The sequence below is a fragment of the Rhododendron vialii genome, chromosome 6a (assembly GCF_030253575.1).
Source record: "Rhododendron vialii isolate Sample 1 chromosome 6a, ASM3025357v1".
Lineage (NCBI taxonomy): Eukaryota > Viridiplantae > Streptophyta > Magnoliopsida > Ericales > Ericaceae > Rhododendron > Rhododendron vialii.
In genome coordinates this window covers 22196579-22214544 of record NC_080562.1, presented here as the reverse complement: position 1 = coordinate 22214544, position 17966 = coordinate 22196579, and the positions used below count along the sequence as shown (strand labels likewise).

Below are 17966 nucleotides of genomic sequence, written 5' to 3'. Positions count from 1 at the left end.
ATCTATATATAATACAAAACACAATGGTGTGGATCCCACATAAGTTGTTAGAAGGGCTGAATCCAAAGGTTGAGGTGTAGTTTATCCCTCTTGAGTAAATTGTCCACCCTCTTTAACTTAATTACACTATTGCCAGGGATGGTCGTGCCATCGGGAAAGTATAATGATATTCTGGAATCCGGCGTGGATTTTAAAGCACTGGTTTCAGCTCATGAAACAGAGCTTGTAGAAGTGGGAAATACCATGCCTAATGAAAATTCCCCTAAACCACAAAAACCTTACAGAGGACTTTCTGACCATGGAGTAGCAAATGGAGACAACTCACTCGAACGATCCAATTCGAACGCGGGAACTTCAAAGCTCATTAAAGAAGAGGAGTGAGAAACTGGTAGACTCAGATTACACGTTTGCAAACAATATTGCATTGAGGCTTTTGGTTGGTGAGACGTAGTAATGGTTTTGTTGATATCCTTACTCTGGCAAGATTTGCTAATGATGAGTGAGTATTGATTATTGAGAGGGGACTAGCTAATACCACCTCCTCTCATGGTGTTACGTAGCCCCATTTATGGTGGACTAAGGGGGTGTTCGGGAGCCGGATTTTCACATTTGGGATGTTTCTGTTTTGGGGTTCTGGGTGTTTGGGAGAAATCGCAGAATAACATTCTAGTAGAGTACAGGGGACTAATTTTTGTCCTCATCTGTTGTCAAAACCATTATAGTGCTACAAAACTAAGCCCTTCTCACAAAATATCTTATATCTCAAACAATACAAAACATCACAGGCAAATAACAAATGCTGATAAAAAAAATCATGAAACAGGCAAAGAACAAGTGCTGATCAAATTACCCGAGTTCGCAAAATAGCTTGCAATCCGGCTTGTTCTTGGCAGAACCCTTCTCTTTCATCTCAATAGAGGCTGCAACCGACTCCACCGGTAACTCACCCCAATTCTTCCTACTCCTCTTCTCTGACCCCACAAGTGCCTCCGAAACCTTTGAATCACGGTAACTATGCTCACCATCTTCTTCTTACAAGCCAAATCTAACCTCGCCGGTGAAACCCTAATCCCGCCCGACAACCTCGAGTTCAAAAAAGAAGAGATACTTGTCTAGGTTTTGATATATCAACCTTCACTGGTCAAGGATAAGACACTTTACAGTCAAAATCTGAGGGTCTGCTGCTCCCAAGCAAGAGGATCATGCAGGAGCACCACCAACCAAACAAAGAGTTCCTGAAAGTAAAGAAAACACATCAATGTTGGCATTTCCTATGTAGAAACCAGAATCAGTTATTTGGGATATCAACTACAACAGATTAAACCTAACCTTAGGATTTGGAATATCAGCTCGAGCTTTACACTCGGTAAGTATTGTACTACTATGAAAAGATCTATGTCTATACAACTCAGAGATGCATCTGCAAACCTGCAATAACAGCAAGCCATTTGTACTCTTGTGCCAACAAACATTAGAACAATGCAAAGTACAATCGAACAAACAGACAGAGTAATGATGCACAAAAAGTCATACCGTGGCAATTGCACCAGTGTAGTGTAGACCTGTGGAATAATCATCTCCAATAGAAAAGGCCAGAGGACATGCTACAAAATCAAATGTAAGATGGAGATTACACAGAGTTTGATATTCTGAATATGACACCATTACGACTATGTAGGAAAAGAAAAGCAATATCACCAAGAAATTGAAGTATGAAAATGAATAAGCAGAAAGAACAGTTGCTTGAACGGATATAGAGGAAATATCTAATGTACCTCCATTTCAGGAACAGTAATCGTAAATAGATGTAGACCTTTTTTCACAAATTTCCTGCAGCTCTATTGGACAAACCACCCCAATCTTCACCTGAGAATCACCGAGTGAATGTTAACTGTAAGTGAAACAGAAATGACTATTTTAACATAATGATCATGACACTCAAAGGGATCAAACTCAAGGACATTGTTTCAGAGCACCTTACTGGAAACAAAATACATGAATTTGTAGATCCATATTCCAAGGTAACATGTTAAAAATAGATTGTGCCAAAAATAGTCCATTAAGGTGGCTAAACGTGTCTTCCTTATAATGACTAAATAATTAAACAAGTTTTTGATGAACATGTGGACATATATTTAGGGTTTCGTATGATCTTGTTATCTCCTATTATTTTAAGGGTAGTTTAGTCTTTTTGCTGATTAGTTTAGTCTTTTTGCTGATTAGTTTAGTCTTTTTGTAATCTCCTATCTATTTAATCCCTTGTACATCTTGTAATTACCTCAATGCAATATACGTTGATTGTTCTCCTTTGCAAAACTATCCGAACAATGTAACAAACTTTGAATAGTCTATAGCAAACGAAAACCAATAGTCAACCAAGGATTCCATTTTTAAAGTCAGGTCTTAAAACATAATATGTGCCAGCTGGCCTAACGGCTTCCTTTGACCTTTCCAGATCATTTCTATCCTTATCTTTTCTATCCTTATCTGATATGCGCACAAGATATTCAACAAACAACTCCCTGAATGGACCGACCAAGTAACAATGAGAAGCCATGACAACAATCAACTACGCAAAAGCAATAAGAGAACATATCAGAAATTAATAACCAAGTCTTTATCAAGTGCCATTCCATATGCAACGACTTGAAAGATCATAGCATACCTCTAAAAGAGCTTTACGGACAGCCAAATTTTGTTCATCTAGCAACAACCTTACAGCTTCAACAAGTGAAGGCCTTTTACTATGTCAAGCTTCAGACAACCTTCACACAATAAACAAAGTTAGTTGATATAGGACATATAAGGAGATCAATAGCAAACAAATGGCGAGAGGACATAAACCTAGGAAGTAGATGCTTTAAGACACAAAGTGCACCAAAGGATATCCTCTTTCCACTTGCATTTCTTATAGTGATAAAGAGCTCAGATCCATGAATGGGGTGAGATGGTGGCAAACTATGATGCACCGACACGGACACGGACACCGAAACCGACACCGGGACACGGGAATTCTAAAAAAATGGGGACACGGACACGGCGGGGGACACGCCACATGTATATTTATTTATTTATTTATATATATAATTAATTAATTAATTATAGTTTAACACCAATAAATTTAAAAAAATTATAATTTGGCCCCAAATTTTTTAAAAAAATTACAGTTTAACCCCCAATTTTTTCAAAAATTACAGTTTAGCCCCCAAAATTTTAAAAAAAAATTGTAGTTTGGCCCCTGCCGTGTCCCCATCGGTGTCCCCGCCGTGTCCCCCTCAAAATTTAATATTAAAATATGGGACACGCCACGTGTCCCCATCGGTGTCCCCGCCGTGTCCCCCTCAAAATTTAATATTAAAATATGGGACACGCCACGTGGCGTGTCCCGTGCGTATCTCCGAGGTGTCCTGCCGTGTCCCCGTGTCCTGACGCTGCGATTCTTCGACCTCTAGAGATGTCGGTGCTTCATAGGTGGCAAACATAGAAGTATACAAGAATTTACTATGAAAGCTAATGGTAACGTGTGTTTTCTGTCCTTCCTGTTTCTATTCCAGGGATATGCATGGAGGAAGGAAACAATAAGAATCACTTAAAAATAGTAAACCACGCAAAGTAATGTGCCTTGAAAATCTTCACGCTCAGAGATGATACCCACATTCAGAAGGAACACAAACAAATCCTCGGGGTATACCAAGCCAACTGTCAGAAAGCAATGTTGAAGTTCATTGTAGGTCTACCACATGCAAGAACAAGAGAAATCAAAACAAATTAGTCAGAAGAAATACAAGAACATCCATCCAACAAAACATAAAGCACTACTAGAATGTCTAGGAAGATAACGAGCAAGAAACAACGTTATCCCTCTAAGATGGTAAACAGGAAAATAAATATCAAGGAAACAAATGGGCACAACAGCAATATCTAACTTTAGAGCATCTGTATAGTTACCAAAATACGTAGGAAATAGAAAACGTAAACCAAAACTAGAAGCAAAAATTGAGGTAAGCCAAGCCTTATAGAAACAGTCTTTTTGGCATAAGGTGTACACAAAACACTGAGAAAATCTCAAGCAAAATTCAGAAGGAAAAAAGATTGAGCCAACTCCTGATGCTGCAAAAAAAAAAACACACACACACACACAACTAAACTACTGGGACTAAATCAACCAACACCTAATTTAGATCAATAACTAAGCCTGGAAAAGGCTATACAAGGGGAAAAAGTAATGCTTCGTTTCTCAAACAGATTGATAACACTTTCAAATTAAGGAAATACATAAAGCCATAACTATCATCTAATGCTCTCAAATGATCTCTTTCTTTTTTTTCTAACGGCCAATAAAATTTTATTTATGATCACAATGATAAAAAAAAATTAAAATTGTTACAATAGAAATATCAGGATAGCTGAAAAACACGCTATTCATCAGGTTACGAGGCACATATTCAATAGTCTACTAACACTTCGTGACCATAATAACAAGGGGTACTTAAATATTGGTCTTTCCTCACATAGGGACTTGTGTTTTCATCCCGGACACATTGGAAGGTTATGTTTCCATCCCTAAATTTAAATAAACCAAACTTTGCCCTTATTGCACTATATTACCTACTTTTTTGCTCCTATATAGGCAAACAAATCTAAACTTGGAGGTCCTCCACCATTATTTCAGGATATACCCAATAAACGAATCCTTTACTACACTTTACATTATTGGATATGAACCTTTTGGAAATTCTAGCAGGTAATGCAAAACCCTATCAGGAATTGAATCCCTCATTTGATTCATCATCCTCCCGCAGCCATCCCGTTGCGCATACCCGTCGCCTTTCGTCATGGTGAAGAAGAAGATGATTCATGAATGGTTCGAGTCAGTAAGTTACTCCATCTAAACGCATTTCCTTTTCAATTTCCGATTTCTTTGGCCTTCGATCTGTCCATGCCAAATGGTCGAAGTTCATTATTGTTGGTATAGTGGATCATAGTGCCGGTACATGTGGGGAAACATTCCGTGACTCGTACTCTTACTCGATCAAATACTACAGCAATCGAATCCAACCAGCATTCATGGTAAATTCAAAAACCACCCAAACACGTTTCACGGTCAAGTTACTCGTACTTTATGACAAGTTAACATATGATGGATTCATTTAGAATTGAATCAAACAAGCATTCATGAGTCATGATAAATTTGAAGATGAATCAAACCATCAAGCATGTTATATCGAGTCAAGGCATATTTCATGTTAAATTTAAAGGAGCCTGCATGATAAATTAACATGATTGATTCCTTTCAAATTGAATCAAACCAGTGGTCATAGTAAATTTCAACATGCATGGTAAATTTCAAATTGATTCATGATAAAATTACCCATCATTCTTTTGAAATTTAATCAAATCGGTGGTCATGGTAAATTGACCCAGTATTCATGGTAAGCTCAAAGATGAATCAAACCAACATTTATGATTGATTGAGTCACAGCATATTTCGCGGTACATGATTAATTTAACATGATTGAATCCTTTCAAATTGACTCAAACCAGTAGTCATGGTAAAATGGTTAAGCATTCATTGTAAATTTGAAATTGACGGATAAGGATGAAGAGGAAAATAAATTGAGTAGGCCAAAGTCACAAAATTTTTGAAGTGCGATGAAGAGGAAGATTTTGTTTTTTTTTCTTTTGAACGGCAAAATTTATTAATCCTTAAAATTGTTACAAAGATTAAAAGGATAAGGAATGAGGGCATCAAATCCTAGGCAAAGCTAAGAACTATCTTCTGCCCACTCGAGACCCAAACCCTAACTTAGCAAAGTGTTGAGTCTGGTGATGGGTGATTCTTGTGAATCCAAAACTGAAGCCGTTATATCCTTGAATATTTGTTTGAATTTAGGATTTCATCCGTAAACAAAGGAAACAAAATTGGTCGGATTTGGTTTTTTTGAATTTTTGAATTCCTCCCTTTTCGTAATCCCTATTTAAAGTTAATGAATATTAATATAATCTAACTAAATTACAATATACATATATTTATTTCCACAAAAAAAATTCGCACATGCATGGATATCATATCAAAATAATAAAAGATAAATCACATGTCAAAGGGATGTAAACATAACCCCAAAAATGGGGGCAGGATGAAATCTTCAGAGCTATGGCTGATTAGGATGATTAATTAATTAATCCTAATTAATAACAACAATACAACTTCACAAAAGGCTGCACAAAAAAACTACCTCATAATTCCCAAGCTATTGGTTACTAGAATATATCCAATCCATTCCAAACTAAACCTCTGTCCAATGCCGAAAATTAATTTGCTACTTTCTAATGGGCAACAATCTACAGAAAATCCCACCCTATCATTGTTCATAATAAGGATGAAACAAATGGAACAAAATGAATTCACAAATATTCTTAGAAACTACAATTAAAACAAGGGCAAATTACGCAAATGGTCCCTATAGTTTAGGATTTGTGTCAATTTGATTCCTGATTGGCTCGATTTACACTTTGTAGTCTCATTTTGTTCCAACTAAGTATAATTGCCAACTTTTGTTAGCCTCTTGTAACGGGAGAAAGGATTGGGCCCGATTTTTGGGGTAAAAATCGTAAAACGCACTCCCTGATCTTGTCCTAATTTGTTTCCCACTCAATTTTTGCTAAGAAAACTGCCTTTACACAAGACCCGGCTTTTCTCTTTATTTCAGAATTGAGGTTATCTACCAGGCCCGATTAGTGGAACAGTAGGAGTTGACTCAGGTTTTAGCTGCTTCACCAGAAGGACGGACTAGGGAGCTTCATCGATATGGAATGTCAATCAGTCATTCAATTCCATAACAAAGAAAACCTTTATGATCATTAGAAGATCCTCGATGGTATAGATCTTTTCTTCCATGAGGAAACTAGTTATTCGGAACTTAGCGATTTATTTGGTCCTCCCATTTGAAGCCGGCTGTGTTAAAGGAAGAACATCTATCAGCTTGAAAAACTTCAAGTTATGGAAGAACCAAACATGGGGAACTGTAGAATCGATGGAAACATGCCAGATTATGGTGACTTTTCAAATGATTTGTGTCTTCTCGAAGATATTAGTACTAAAATGCGTTGTTTTGCTTTATTAAATGGCACAAAATCACATGTTCTGTATCTTTTTTATTCATCAGTGTCCATGTTCTGTATGTTGTATATGTATATATCCGATCTGTTTTGCATAATGGTCAAAAGATTGAGAGTCCCCATATTTTGGTCCCTTTTCCCATGTCTTGTGATGTGGTTCCCACAGCCCACCTACCTTATTTAAGTTTACCCTTGTCTTTATGGTGTTTTCAAATCCAAATGGGGACCTTTTTGACAAGCTTAGGAGAAAGGACAAGAATGTTGGGATACACAGGATATTTACAGTATTTTTATCTGCCTGGTAGGGATCTGAATTGTGGCTCAATTGCATTGATAAAAGAGGAAGAGTATAGATCGAGAAAGGGGCCCAATCCTCTCTACCGTTACAAGAGACTAATGGAAGTGTAGTTAGTTGGAACAAAATGGAAACTAGAGTGTAAGTCGAGCAATCAAGGACCAAATTGACACAAATCCTAAACTACAGGGACCATTTGCATAATTTGCCCTTACAACAATACAAGAAAATATTAGTAACAAAGAATTGGACAGCATGTAAACAACCCAATGAAAATCAAAGAAAGAACATAAGCATATTAATTAATGAATTAACGCACCTTCAGTCCCACTGAGAAATCTGAACTATCTTGGCTGCCATTATAGATGCAAACCACTGGAAGAAGTGTCGACAAAACAACTGTCAGGTCCTGCAACATATAGAACAAAGTAGCCATCACAAAAAAAGGTACATGAGCCATAAAATGGATATAAATCCTTAGCTTTTTCCTTGTTTTTAGGGGGGGAGCAAAGCTGCTGACTAAGGACAAGAAATACAAGTTTCAAGAAGGGCACACACTTCTAATTACAGACAGAAGAATAAGAAAGATCTGATTTTGGAAGCCTTAATTCAAACTTCAAACTTAATCAGATCAAGAACAGTAGTAGATTTTTGAATATCATTGAAGACTCTGTTAGTCTGTTATTTGTTCTTGTCAAATGAATAACACCATTGTTAGCCATGCTAACTTCCTAACAGCGTTATGGAAGTCTTTGCCACTGAACTTTCATGAAGCCCAAGAAATCTCAAGGTGCTGTGAGCCTGTGACCCACGAGCAGAAGAGAAGTACCATAGAGCTGAGATACATGAGACTTAATAATAGCTCATGAATATGGACTATCAAAAAAGAGATGAGATAAGAACTCATAAGCTTGAACACAAAGCAAGAAAGTAGCATTATCAAGAAACCACCCATTTTTTTAAGCTTTTCCGAGGTCCTAATCTTACCTGCGACAGCCATCCACAAAATAAAACTACATCCACGAAATCCCTTTGGAGAACCATTCCAGTTAGTGCCACTAGGCTAGGCATGTAAGGAAGATTCTCCCCCTTTTGTTAACTAGGTTTCATTAGGTGGTTCAGACTATCTTCTTGCATCAATTTATCTACCGTCCTCTTGCTCAAGATGGAATAGCTATTAAATGAGATTAGTTAGCAGTCAGTATTCGTAAATAAGTAGACGTAACGTATAGAAGGATCCCCCTCGTGTAGGTGGGTAGGTCGAACTTCTCTATTTCCCTGCTAGTGCACTACTTCCTTTTCTCTGTTTAAGACCCTTCTCCCTCTTATTCATGTGCTTGTGTGTTCTTGTTATCAAGGATTGGCATCACACAAGGTTGAGTCTCTCTCTTTGTCCTCATGGTAGGATATTTCCATTTTAGCTGGGATGATAGGGTGATGGAACCAAGGTTATGAATACCATACCGGACATGGTACCATACCAGTATAATACCGGGTACCATTTCGGATTTCACACTATTAATAAATATGTATTAAAAAACATGAGATATCTTGTAATAAAATTGACTATAATCCAACTATATTAATGTTACATAGTTATATATATACAGAATCAGCTAAAAAAAATTAAAATAGTAGTAGGATAAAATGGTGTGCACTTTCCAACGGTTTTGTTATTGGTATGGTACATACCGGTTTTCTACAAAAGGTTTATACACTTTCCAACGCAACTATTCAATTCCATGGTGATGCTTATCTTCCCCAAACAAGCCTTTTCGGTTCAAGGAGGAGAAAAAGGCAAGGAACAACAGATCTTAGAGAGGGATAAGAAAGAAGAAGACTTCACGCACGATTCAGTCAAAAAGAAATCAGATCTGAAACGAACAAGTTTCAGAAACAAAACTTTCGCCTTCTCTCAGTTCACAAGCAGCAAGAAAAACCAAGAGAAATCCTCTGATCTTCTTTTCTCTGATTTCCCCCTTTGTTTTCTGATTTTTTCACTGTCGGTACCGCCGAAAACCACCAAGAAGGCAGGAACTCGCCGGTACCGGCCGGTACCAACGGTATTCACCATAAAGTTTGACGAAACGGAATGCACCTCTGGTGTACCGGTTTCTCTCCAAAATGAGACAAACCGGCTGGTACCGGTCTGTACGGAATGGTATTTACACCCTTGGATGGATCCTTATTGCTTTCCAAGAATGTGAAGCACTAAATTTGAGAGTGCGTGATATAGTTCAAACCACTTAGCCAATCCTTCAAGGATTAGTGTGAAATGTAGGAGGATGTAAAGAAAGGAAAATGAAGGTTTAACGATTTACGATATATGATGATAGAAACTTCAGCACTGAGGGGGAATACCTGAAGCTTGATCCATTCTCAAACCAAAATGATCCAATAAAGGATGATAGGATGCCAGTGCTCAAACCATGAAAAGGTTGAGCCAACCATCACTAATAAGAGCCTTAAAAAACTGTTGTGCAAAAAGCCTAACCTTAAAGAATTGTCTCCAAGTCCAAGAACAATCAGAAGACATCCATAAAGTTCAACAACTATGATGTTTCATAACAAACCTACAGCTTCATTGAACACACATGGATTATTGTCTAGACCATGCATGCTTGAGCATGGCTTATTTGAGCACCCTCATTTTTAGGCCTACAAATAACCTTGTTGGGATGATGATAAGATTCAGTCCATGTCCAAAGCAAGTTCTTCAAAAGTTGCTCTGTGTTGATTAACAGAGTCGGGGAGAATGAGATGCAAACTCCAGAAAACTTGAGTACTAAACAAAATATCTTTGATTACAGTCCTCAAGCATCAGGTTCAGATTTTTAGTGCCCATCCCCAATTTCGGAGGAAATTTTCTCCATATGAGGGAGCAATCACTAGCTGATAGCTTCGCGGAGATGAGACAAACACCAAATACCTTACTGGAAGGGTAGCCAGTTAAACCCCGAAAATCTCGCATAATGCTTCCTTACGAACATCAACAACGGGAGGAATACAGACACTACTTTTTCTTCTAGTTGGTAGCTGGCTCTGAATATTTCTGGAAAACAATGCTGAGTGTATAATTTGAAAAGATTGAGAATATAGATTGCAAACAATGAATACTTCTTCAATTTCTCAGGCTCTATCTGGAGCGGCTTTGGGGTAATAGTTGTAACCACAGGAGAGCCTTCAACAGAATAGCCCAAATATTAGCTCCGATAGAACTAAAAGAGGGGTTATGAAATCTGCCTCGGAATTCTCCCTTTCAAAACTGACCAAATTCAGTCATACAAGCTAAACAAAAAAATATCAGAAGTTATGTGGTTAAGCAGCAAGTAACACAAACAAATACAACTAAAAACTAGTTGGATTGTTGTTATCCACAACTGTTTTAAAAAGCCCAATCAAATGAAACACGCACTTCTCCAGGATTTGGAAACAGGGGATAGGTACAAGATTCCAAACAACACTTACAGTAAATTTTGAAACATGAAAATCAATTTGAGAAACAACCACAAAAGAATAAACAGTAAATAATAAACTCAGTACTCAGTAGATAAAAAGCAGAACAAATGAGCTCACCTTGAAATCCAGCAAAGGAGGACCACTTTCTGACAGTAAAGAGGCATTTAGAAGATTGTGGAGACTACATGTTGCCACAAACGCAATACCAAGATCTCTTTTATACCTGGTCAACAGAAAAGGTAGGGGAAATTTGAAATAAGTGCAAGCTCTGTAGTATTACTATTTTAACAAACTACACCACAAGTATTGGCACATCAAATTTCAAACATTTAGACTAATGATCTTGTTCTCAGTCTAGCTTACAATTCCAAAATAGTGGGGATTAATCTCGGTAAAGCCAACTTCTGTTGTGTTTGTGTAATTACACCAACCATGTGGCCCAATGCCTCAGCGGTTGATGCGCACCTATTCCAAACAAAGAGCTTAAAACGTGGAGTCGTGGACCCAATAATTCAACATATTAAAGTAAGATAATACGAGTAACTCTGTCCCAAAATGTTTGTCTGGTTTGGAAAAGAACTTAAAATAGTACAATTTTTTCGAGAAAATTCAAAATCTTTTCAACAATTTAGCAGATATTAATGAATTCTTGTAATTTATGAAAAAAAGTTTAAAATTTTCTTGAAATTTAAGTCATTGTTTTGCGGACGGGACATTGGGACGGAGGGAGTAAATAGTAAGCATTAGACTTCTCAAAGTTTTCAAGGAGTACAAATATCATGGACCCAAAGTTGACATTAGACGAACTCAAGGAAGTCAGAAGCATATTACTTTGTTTTCTGATAACCATTTTCAAGTCTGTTACTTCCTGGCCTTCATGAGAGAGAGAAGTTTATCCTTTCCCTGTATTGAAAACTTTTCCCCTTTATAAAACCTTTTAAATTTCATCAAAGCTTAAACTATGTAATGCTGAATATAATCCTGGTAACTGAAACACAGGACTCAGAAGTAAAACCCATGAAGCTCGCATTACTATAAATAAAATAGAGAATTCCACGGAATTTCATATGCTGCATATAGATATTCAGGGCAAGTTTGTTTGGGTCCAGGCACGAGTCAGGGGTCTTATTGAAGGGAGGTGCACCTATGTGAGAAAATAGCAAAAATAGCACACGCCTATACCTAAAATAATAAACACTATGAGAATGAATTTTTGGAAGTTTACCATTTAAAAAAGCCCAAAAAACATCTACCAAACGTCCATCAGGAAAACATATATGTATGTAATACATATTTATCAAACAGCAAACAGCAACATCTCAATAAAAAAGTCAAACAGCAAAAAAAATTCACAGAAAGGGCACAATAATCAGATAAAAAAGTGGGGCACAATGAATCAACCAATCACATGTATACGTCACAGTCATGTATATTTGCATTTAATCACTCAGATATAAGGCACAAACACAGAGCAGAGTCAGCAGGCAAAAAAAAATCTGGCTAGTTGAAAAACAAAAGGGAGGGGGAAGGGGGGGGGATCAATCGACAAAGGTGCAGGCGCAACAGCTAAGCAAGAGAGAAACATACGCGGCTTGCAATCACAAAAGGAGAGAGAGAGAGAGAGAGAGAGAGAGAGAGAGAGAGAATTGTTGGTGCTTGGAGAAGTCTGCGAGTTATTTCATCTCTAGAGAAGAGAAGACAAGTCGACTAGAAGGTTTGGTCTATTAGGATTAGCTTTTGTAAAGTTTTTACCCTTTCCTGTTTCATTTACAAAAATGTAAAAAGAGGTGCGCCTCAACGCATATACCCTCACCTTTAGGCCGTCGCCCCGCCCCAGACATCTTGAGGCACAAACCAGGTGCCTTGTTGCGCCTTGAGCATGGGCGCTTTTTTCACAACTATATGATGGGGCAATGTAACAACATAAAGCACCAAACTTTTCCATTATGAAAAGAAACGAGTTGGTTTCCCAAAGGGGAAATAGGAAATGTCAAGCAATAACAAGTATTATCAAGTCTTTCTAAGACCAAGAAATATAGTATTTTGCTGAAACTCATTTGTTCTAGCCATAGCTGCAATTCGTAAGGTTGCCTATAATAAAGTCAAAGTTACACCTGCTTACATGTAAGAGCTAGATACTAAAGACTTAAAGCTCACTCAGGGGGTGTTTGGGAACCCCATTTTCCCATTTTTGCATTTGCATTTTTCTATTTTGGGTGTTTGGCATTGCATTATGAGAATGGATTCTTGGAGAATGGATTCTTTGTTTTTCAGTTTTGGAGCAAAAACCCAGAATCAAGCCAGGAGGTGTTTTTCACATTTTTACATTTTTCCATTTTGTGGTCAATTACCAAATCCACTTACCTCCCTTTCATTTACCAGTTTTGCCCCTTCCTCTTATCCACTTATTTCTTCATCACCTGTTCACACTTCACACCAGAGAGAGAGAGAGGAGAAACGAAAGAAGAGAAGAAACTCGGAGAAGGGTCGTGGTCGTCGACGGAAAAGTGACGTGGTCGTCGACGGAAAAGTGAAGGACGGTTGCTTTGTGGTGGAGAAGCAATCGAGTGACTCGTACGCTGATTTCACGACTTCCATGGTGGAGATGATTGTGGAGAAGCAGATTTTCGATGCTAGGGATCTGGAGGAATTTTTTTTTTTTTTTGAACAGAGGGATCTGGAGGATTTGTTGGAGACTTTTCTGTCTGTGAATTCTCATCACCATCATAGGGTTATCGTTGAGGTGTTCACTGAGATTTGTGATGCTTTGTTTCCGAACTGGTCTCTGTTTTCTTAAAACGAAAAAAAAAATGGGTGTATTTAACTGTGGTTTGTTTTATTTTAACACAGTAGAAACAGCCAAAGGCAAAAAGAAAACAAAATTTGTACACTTTTTAAAACAATAATAAAGGTCAAGGGCAATTTCGTAAAAAATAATCCATAATTCATTTTCATCATTCATCTACCAAACACTACTACTGTTCCAAAATACATTCTGCACATATCTCCCAAACACTCTTTCAATCTCTAAAATACATTTTGACCATAATTTAAAAAGTCAAAAAGCCAAAAAGTTAAAAATGAAAAGCCAAAAAGTAGGTTTCCAAACACCCCCTCAGTCAACAAGTTAGATTCTTTCAGTTAAAGCAAGCAGCTGTAAACAAGAACAAATGCAGACAAGAAACTCCTGTCTAACTTTGGTTTCAATGATTCCAATCAACGACAACTTATTAGTATGAATGAATTTTCTTATTTCTACTTGCTTAATGGGGCTATTTAAGCCCCTAATATTCCAAGAAGCAAACTTAATCATCACTTTTTAGTTTTCTTTCCACCCTTCCCAACCCCAGGAGCCTTACTACGCCCTTTAGGCTTACTCAACCCTACAGAATCCAGAGCCATCATAACAGCATCAGGGTCAGTCATACCCACTCCAAGATCATTAGATAAGAATTCATAAGAATCCTGAGCTGCCATACTAATTTCAAACACAGGAGGAGCACCCCCTTTCATATTACAGTGAATAGGAGATAAGGAAGAAGAGCTAACCTCATTGCTAACAGCATCTCCTGCAACCTTCACACACACCGCCCCCCCACCCCAATCTGAAAGAGCAGCAAACATATTAGACTTTGGAGAGACACCAGCAACCAAGACTTTACGAGTACCAGTCGTAACAGAACCTGCTCTCAAAGAGCCAGACCCTGGAGTCCTTTTAGCCATAATATCACCCTTCCCTATAACCACATCAGTACAATCAGCACTTTCTTGAACCACAGCTGAAGGAGTAGAAGTCCCAACAGCCGCTTCAGAAATGACAACATCAGAAGCTATTGACAAATCCATTGTAGCCACATCTTTTCCAGTTTTCACAACCCAAACCTTGCCTAGCCCAGCCATATTAACGACCCGGCTTCACCAGTCACCTGCCGAGAACAGTCAGAATGACCAAACACTTTGCAGCTCTGACACTTAACATGTCGCCAGGGATACTTGATACCAACAGTAACTGATCTACTAGAGGCTAGAGTCACCTCAACAGAGTGAGGCAAAGGAGAATCAACAGTCACTTCCACACAAATCTTAGTGTAGCCAATACGTTTACCAGACTTGTCACACCATCAGCATATTAGGGCCTACCCACAGAACTAGCTAAGGCCCGGAGCAGTTCACAACTGCAAAGGAACATCATAAAGCTGTACCCAAATGAGAAATCTATTCAAACCCTCCTTTTCAAACTCTAAATCAGGACTCCATTGTTGCAACACCATCAATCTACCACCAAAGTGCCACGGGCCAGCCTCCACAATCTGTCTATAAGCCCCAGATACCCCAAACTGGAAAAAATAAAAATAAAAACCCTTGTCATTGGATAGCACATCAGACAAACCAAATTTAGCCCATTTGTTGAATGCAATAGATCTAACAGTCATGTAAGGCAACTTCTTGTCCACAAAGTGCCCCACCACACAATCCTGCCATTTCTCCATCCCCAACTCTTCAACCTGATTTGGAGTAGAAACCCTAACTTTATCACCATCAATTACAGGGGGAAAAAACTCTAGCCGCATACGAGGACTCTCCTCACTAGGAGGAGCAACAGTATCTCTCCAAGACACCCCAGCAGTCAAACCAATAGCAGGAACCCTAGAATTATTACTATTTCCAGAACCACCAGATTTCTCAACCATTTTATTTTCCACTTGAGAACGTAACAAAAGGATTTAGAAGACAAAACCTTAATCTGTTTCAAATAGGAATCATCAGAATCAGCAATTTGTAAATGCGCAAATCGACCCTTATTCGACTCATCAAGCAATTCATACAACTCATTAGACACAATTTTATCAGCAATAGTAGGATCCATAGAGAATTCTGTCAATCCAATCGGAGCAGACTTCTCAGAAACACCCAAACCCCCAATCGAATTAACCGAAGGAAGAACTTCCACAGGAACAGAATCAGAAACCCTAGCAGCAGCCAACGGAGAACTACAACTAGGAAACACCTCTTGCAAAGACGGAAAGGAGAACGAACTAACCTCCATGCGCAGAGCTGGCCCAGCCAGAGAAAATGCGAGAAGAATCAAGCAAGAATCGAGACGAAAAGGAGAGCACCCAAATCGCCTAGCGGGTTTTTCTCATCTTCGCACACAAGGTCTTAGGTAAAGAGTAATCGATTCCATTTCAACAGAAAGAGTAATCATCTGATCAGTAGTAGAGAAACATTCACCAAAGTCCCCTGTTTATCCCAAGCTGAGTATGGATGTATGGGGTCTCTACCTTGGATCCTTATGGGCGATTTTAATATAGTTAGATGGCAGAATGAGAAGTCAGATCCTACTCATTTTGACGTAAATGCTGGTGGGGAGTTTAATAAATGCTTGGAAGATATTGGTATGGAAGATCTGAATACAAAAGGCTCTTGGTTTACTTGGTCAAATAAAAGGAGTGGTCAAGATCATTGTTGCAGTCGATTGGACAGAGCTCTAGTTAATAATCAATGGCAGAATTTGTTTAAGGAGACTGAAGCTGCAGTTCTTACTCCAGGTGTTTCTGATCACAGCCCACTAGTGGTTTCTCTTTTTCCTTATAAGGGAGGGAAAAAACCATTTAAATTTTTTAATTTTTGGATGAACCATAAGAACTTCTCCTCTCTTCTTACTTTGTCATGGTGTAATCCTGTGGAAAATGGTGATAATCCTATGCTGCTCCTGTATAATAAGATGCGAAGACTAAAGCCTTGTCTAAGGGAATTCAATAAGGAATTCTATATTGATATTCAAAATAGGGTGATGGTTGCTAGGGAGGAGCTTCTTAGTGTTCAAAGTCGTCGTGCTCACTCTTCTAGTGATCCCATCTTGCTGGACTACGAAAAGCTTTGTCTGCTGAATTTTAATGATCTTAGTGCTGCTGAAGAAGCTTGGAGTAAGCAGAAATCCAGAATTAAGTGGCTGGAGCTGGGGGATAAATAATACTCGTTTCTTTCATAAGAAGGTAGCTAGTCATAGGATGAGGAATAAAATTCTGTCAATCAGTGATGAGCAAGGTAATCGTTTGGAGGAACCTCAGGCTGTTAAAGGGGAAATTCTGCAATTCTACAAGATGATGCTTGGCACAAAGTTCTATCAGAAACGACCCTCCAGGGAGGGTTTCAGTTTTACCAACACAGTACCTCATTGCTTCCATTCAGCTCTTACTCCTCCTGTTACTTCAGAGGAAATCAGAGTGGCTATATTTGCAATTAATGGTGAGAAATCCCCGGGTCCTGATGGTTATAGTGCCAGTTTCTTTCAGAAAAATTGGTAAGTTGTTGGCCAAGAGGTTATTGATGCTGTTCTCTATTTCTTTCAAACTGGTTCTTTGTTAAGGGATGTGAATGCCACACCTCTAACTTTGATCCCTAAAACCAGTTGTCCTCTTACCATGAAGGACTATCATCCTATTGCTTGTTGCAACGTTTTATACAAGACTATTACTAAGATCCTAGCTACCAGATTACAACCAGTTTTGCCTCACATTATCAATAAAGCTCAGGCTGCGTTTGTCAAGGGCATATCAATTTCTGACAATATTCTATTGATACCTTATACAAGGGCATTACTAAATAGATTGCTAATCAAATCAAACATGCCCATCCTAGTCTTATCTCCTGGCAAAATAACAGACAAAAGGAACCAAAAAACTACTCAGTTGATTGACTCCAGTTGATACTTTACGGGCTGCTTTATAACCCCCAAACAGTTCACCAAATGACTTCACCTCTTGTGTGATCCTTTTTGTATAGTAGGTTCCACTATTTAAAAACATGATTCTTATATGCAACCTGGTGTTCGCGTTTGAATACAATTAGGAAAATGAATCCCTAATACTCAAAAATCAAAATCAAGTAGTGTTTTATTAGAATAATAAACTTTCCAACAAAAACACAGAGAGAGATATGGATATGTTAGTCGTACATTGAAAAGGCAAGATCAACAAGTATTCATAAGCAATTATTAGAAGGTAGGATGCAATCCCACATCTGCGTGAAGTTGTAGATAAAAAGTCACACAGCTGATTGAATGTCGGTTACGATTTCCATCCCCATCATT

At 38.2% G+C, this 17966-nt stretch overlaps 2 protein-coding genes and 1 long non-coding RNA gene across 3 annotated transcripts; 1 reads left to right on the top strand and 2 right to left on the bottom strand.

Moving 5' to 3' along the window:
• Window positions 1-2494: 2494 nt before the first annotated feature.
• On the bottom strand, window positions 2495-2884 carry LOC131328791 (uncharacterized). Its single transcript, XR_009200511.1, has 3 exons — window positions 2845-2884; window positions 2666-2765; window positions 2495-2569 (listed from the first exon to the last, which is right to left on the bottom strand). It is a non-coding gene; the product is annotated as an uncharacterized LOC131328791 (long non-coding RNA).
• Window positions 2885-3557: 673 nt separating this feature from the next.
• LOC131328789 (protein SHOOT GRAVITROPISM 6-like) lies at window positions 3558-11333 on the bottom strand. The gene is made up of 4 exons (XM_058361692.1): window positions 11237-11333; window positions 10991-11096; window positions 7734-7823; window positions 3558-3733 (listed from the first exon to the last, which is right to left on the bottom strand). The coding sequence occupies exons 1-4, from the start codon at window positions 11305-11307 to the stop codon at window positions 3590-3592; spliced, it is 411 nt and encodes a 136-aa protein (XP_058217675.1). The 5' UTR covers window positions 11308-11333; the 3' UTR covers window positions 3558-3589.
• Window positions 11334-16166: 4833 nt separating this feature from the next.
• LOC131328490 (uncharacterized) lies at window positions 16167-16847 on the top strand. Its single transcript, XM_058361432.1, has one exon. It carries the CDS (start codon window positions 16167-16169, stop codon window positions 16845-16847), a length of 681 nt encoding a protein of 226 aa, XP_058217415.1.
• The last annotated feature ends 1119 nt before the right edge of the window (window positions 16848-17966 follow it).

Excerpts from the sequence above, each read along its gene's own strand:
- LOC131328490 (XM_058361432.1), top strand. The coding sequence starts at position 16,167 with ATGGGCGATTTTAATATAGTTAGATGGCAGAATGAGAAGTCAGATCCT.
- LOC131328789 (XM_058361692.1), bottom strand. The coding sequence starts at position 11,307 with ATGGTTGGTGTAATTACACAAACACAACAGAAGTTGGCTTTACCGAGA. Across the intron at positions 7,824-10,990 it reads CTCCTTTGCTGGATTTCAAG|GACCTGACAGTTGTTTTGTC; the intron begins GTGAGCTCATTT and ends TATATGTTGCAG. Across the intron at positions 3,734-7,733 it reads ATTTCTCAGTGGGACTGAAG|ACCTACAATGAACTTCAACA; the intron begins GTGCGTTAATTC and ends TGCATGTGGTAG.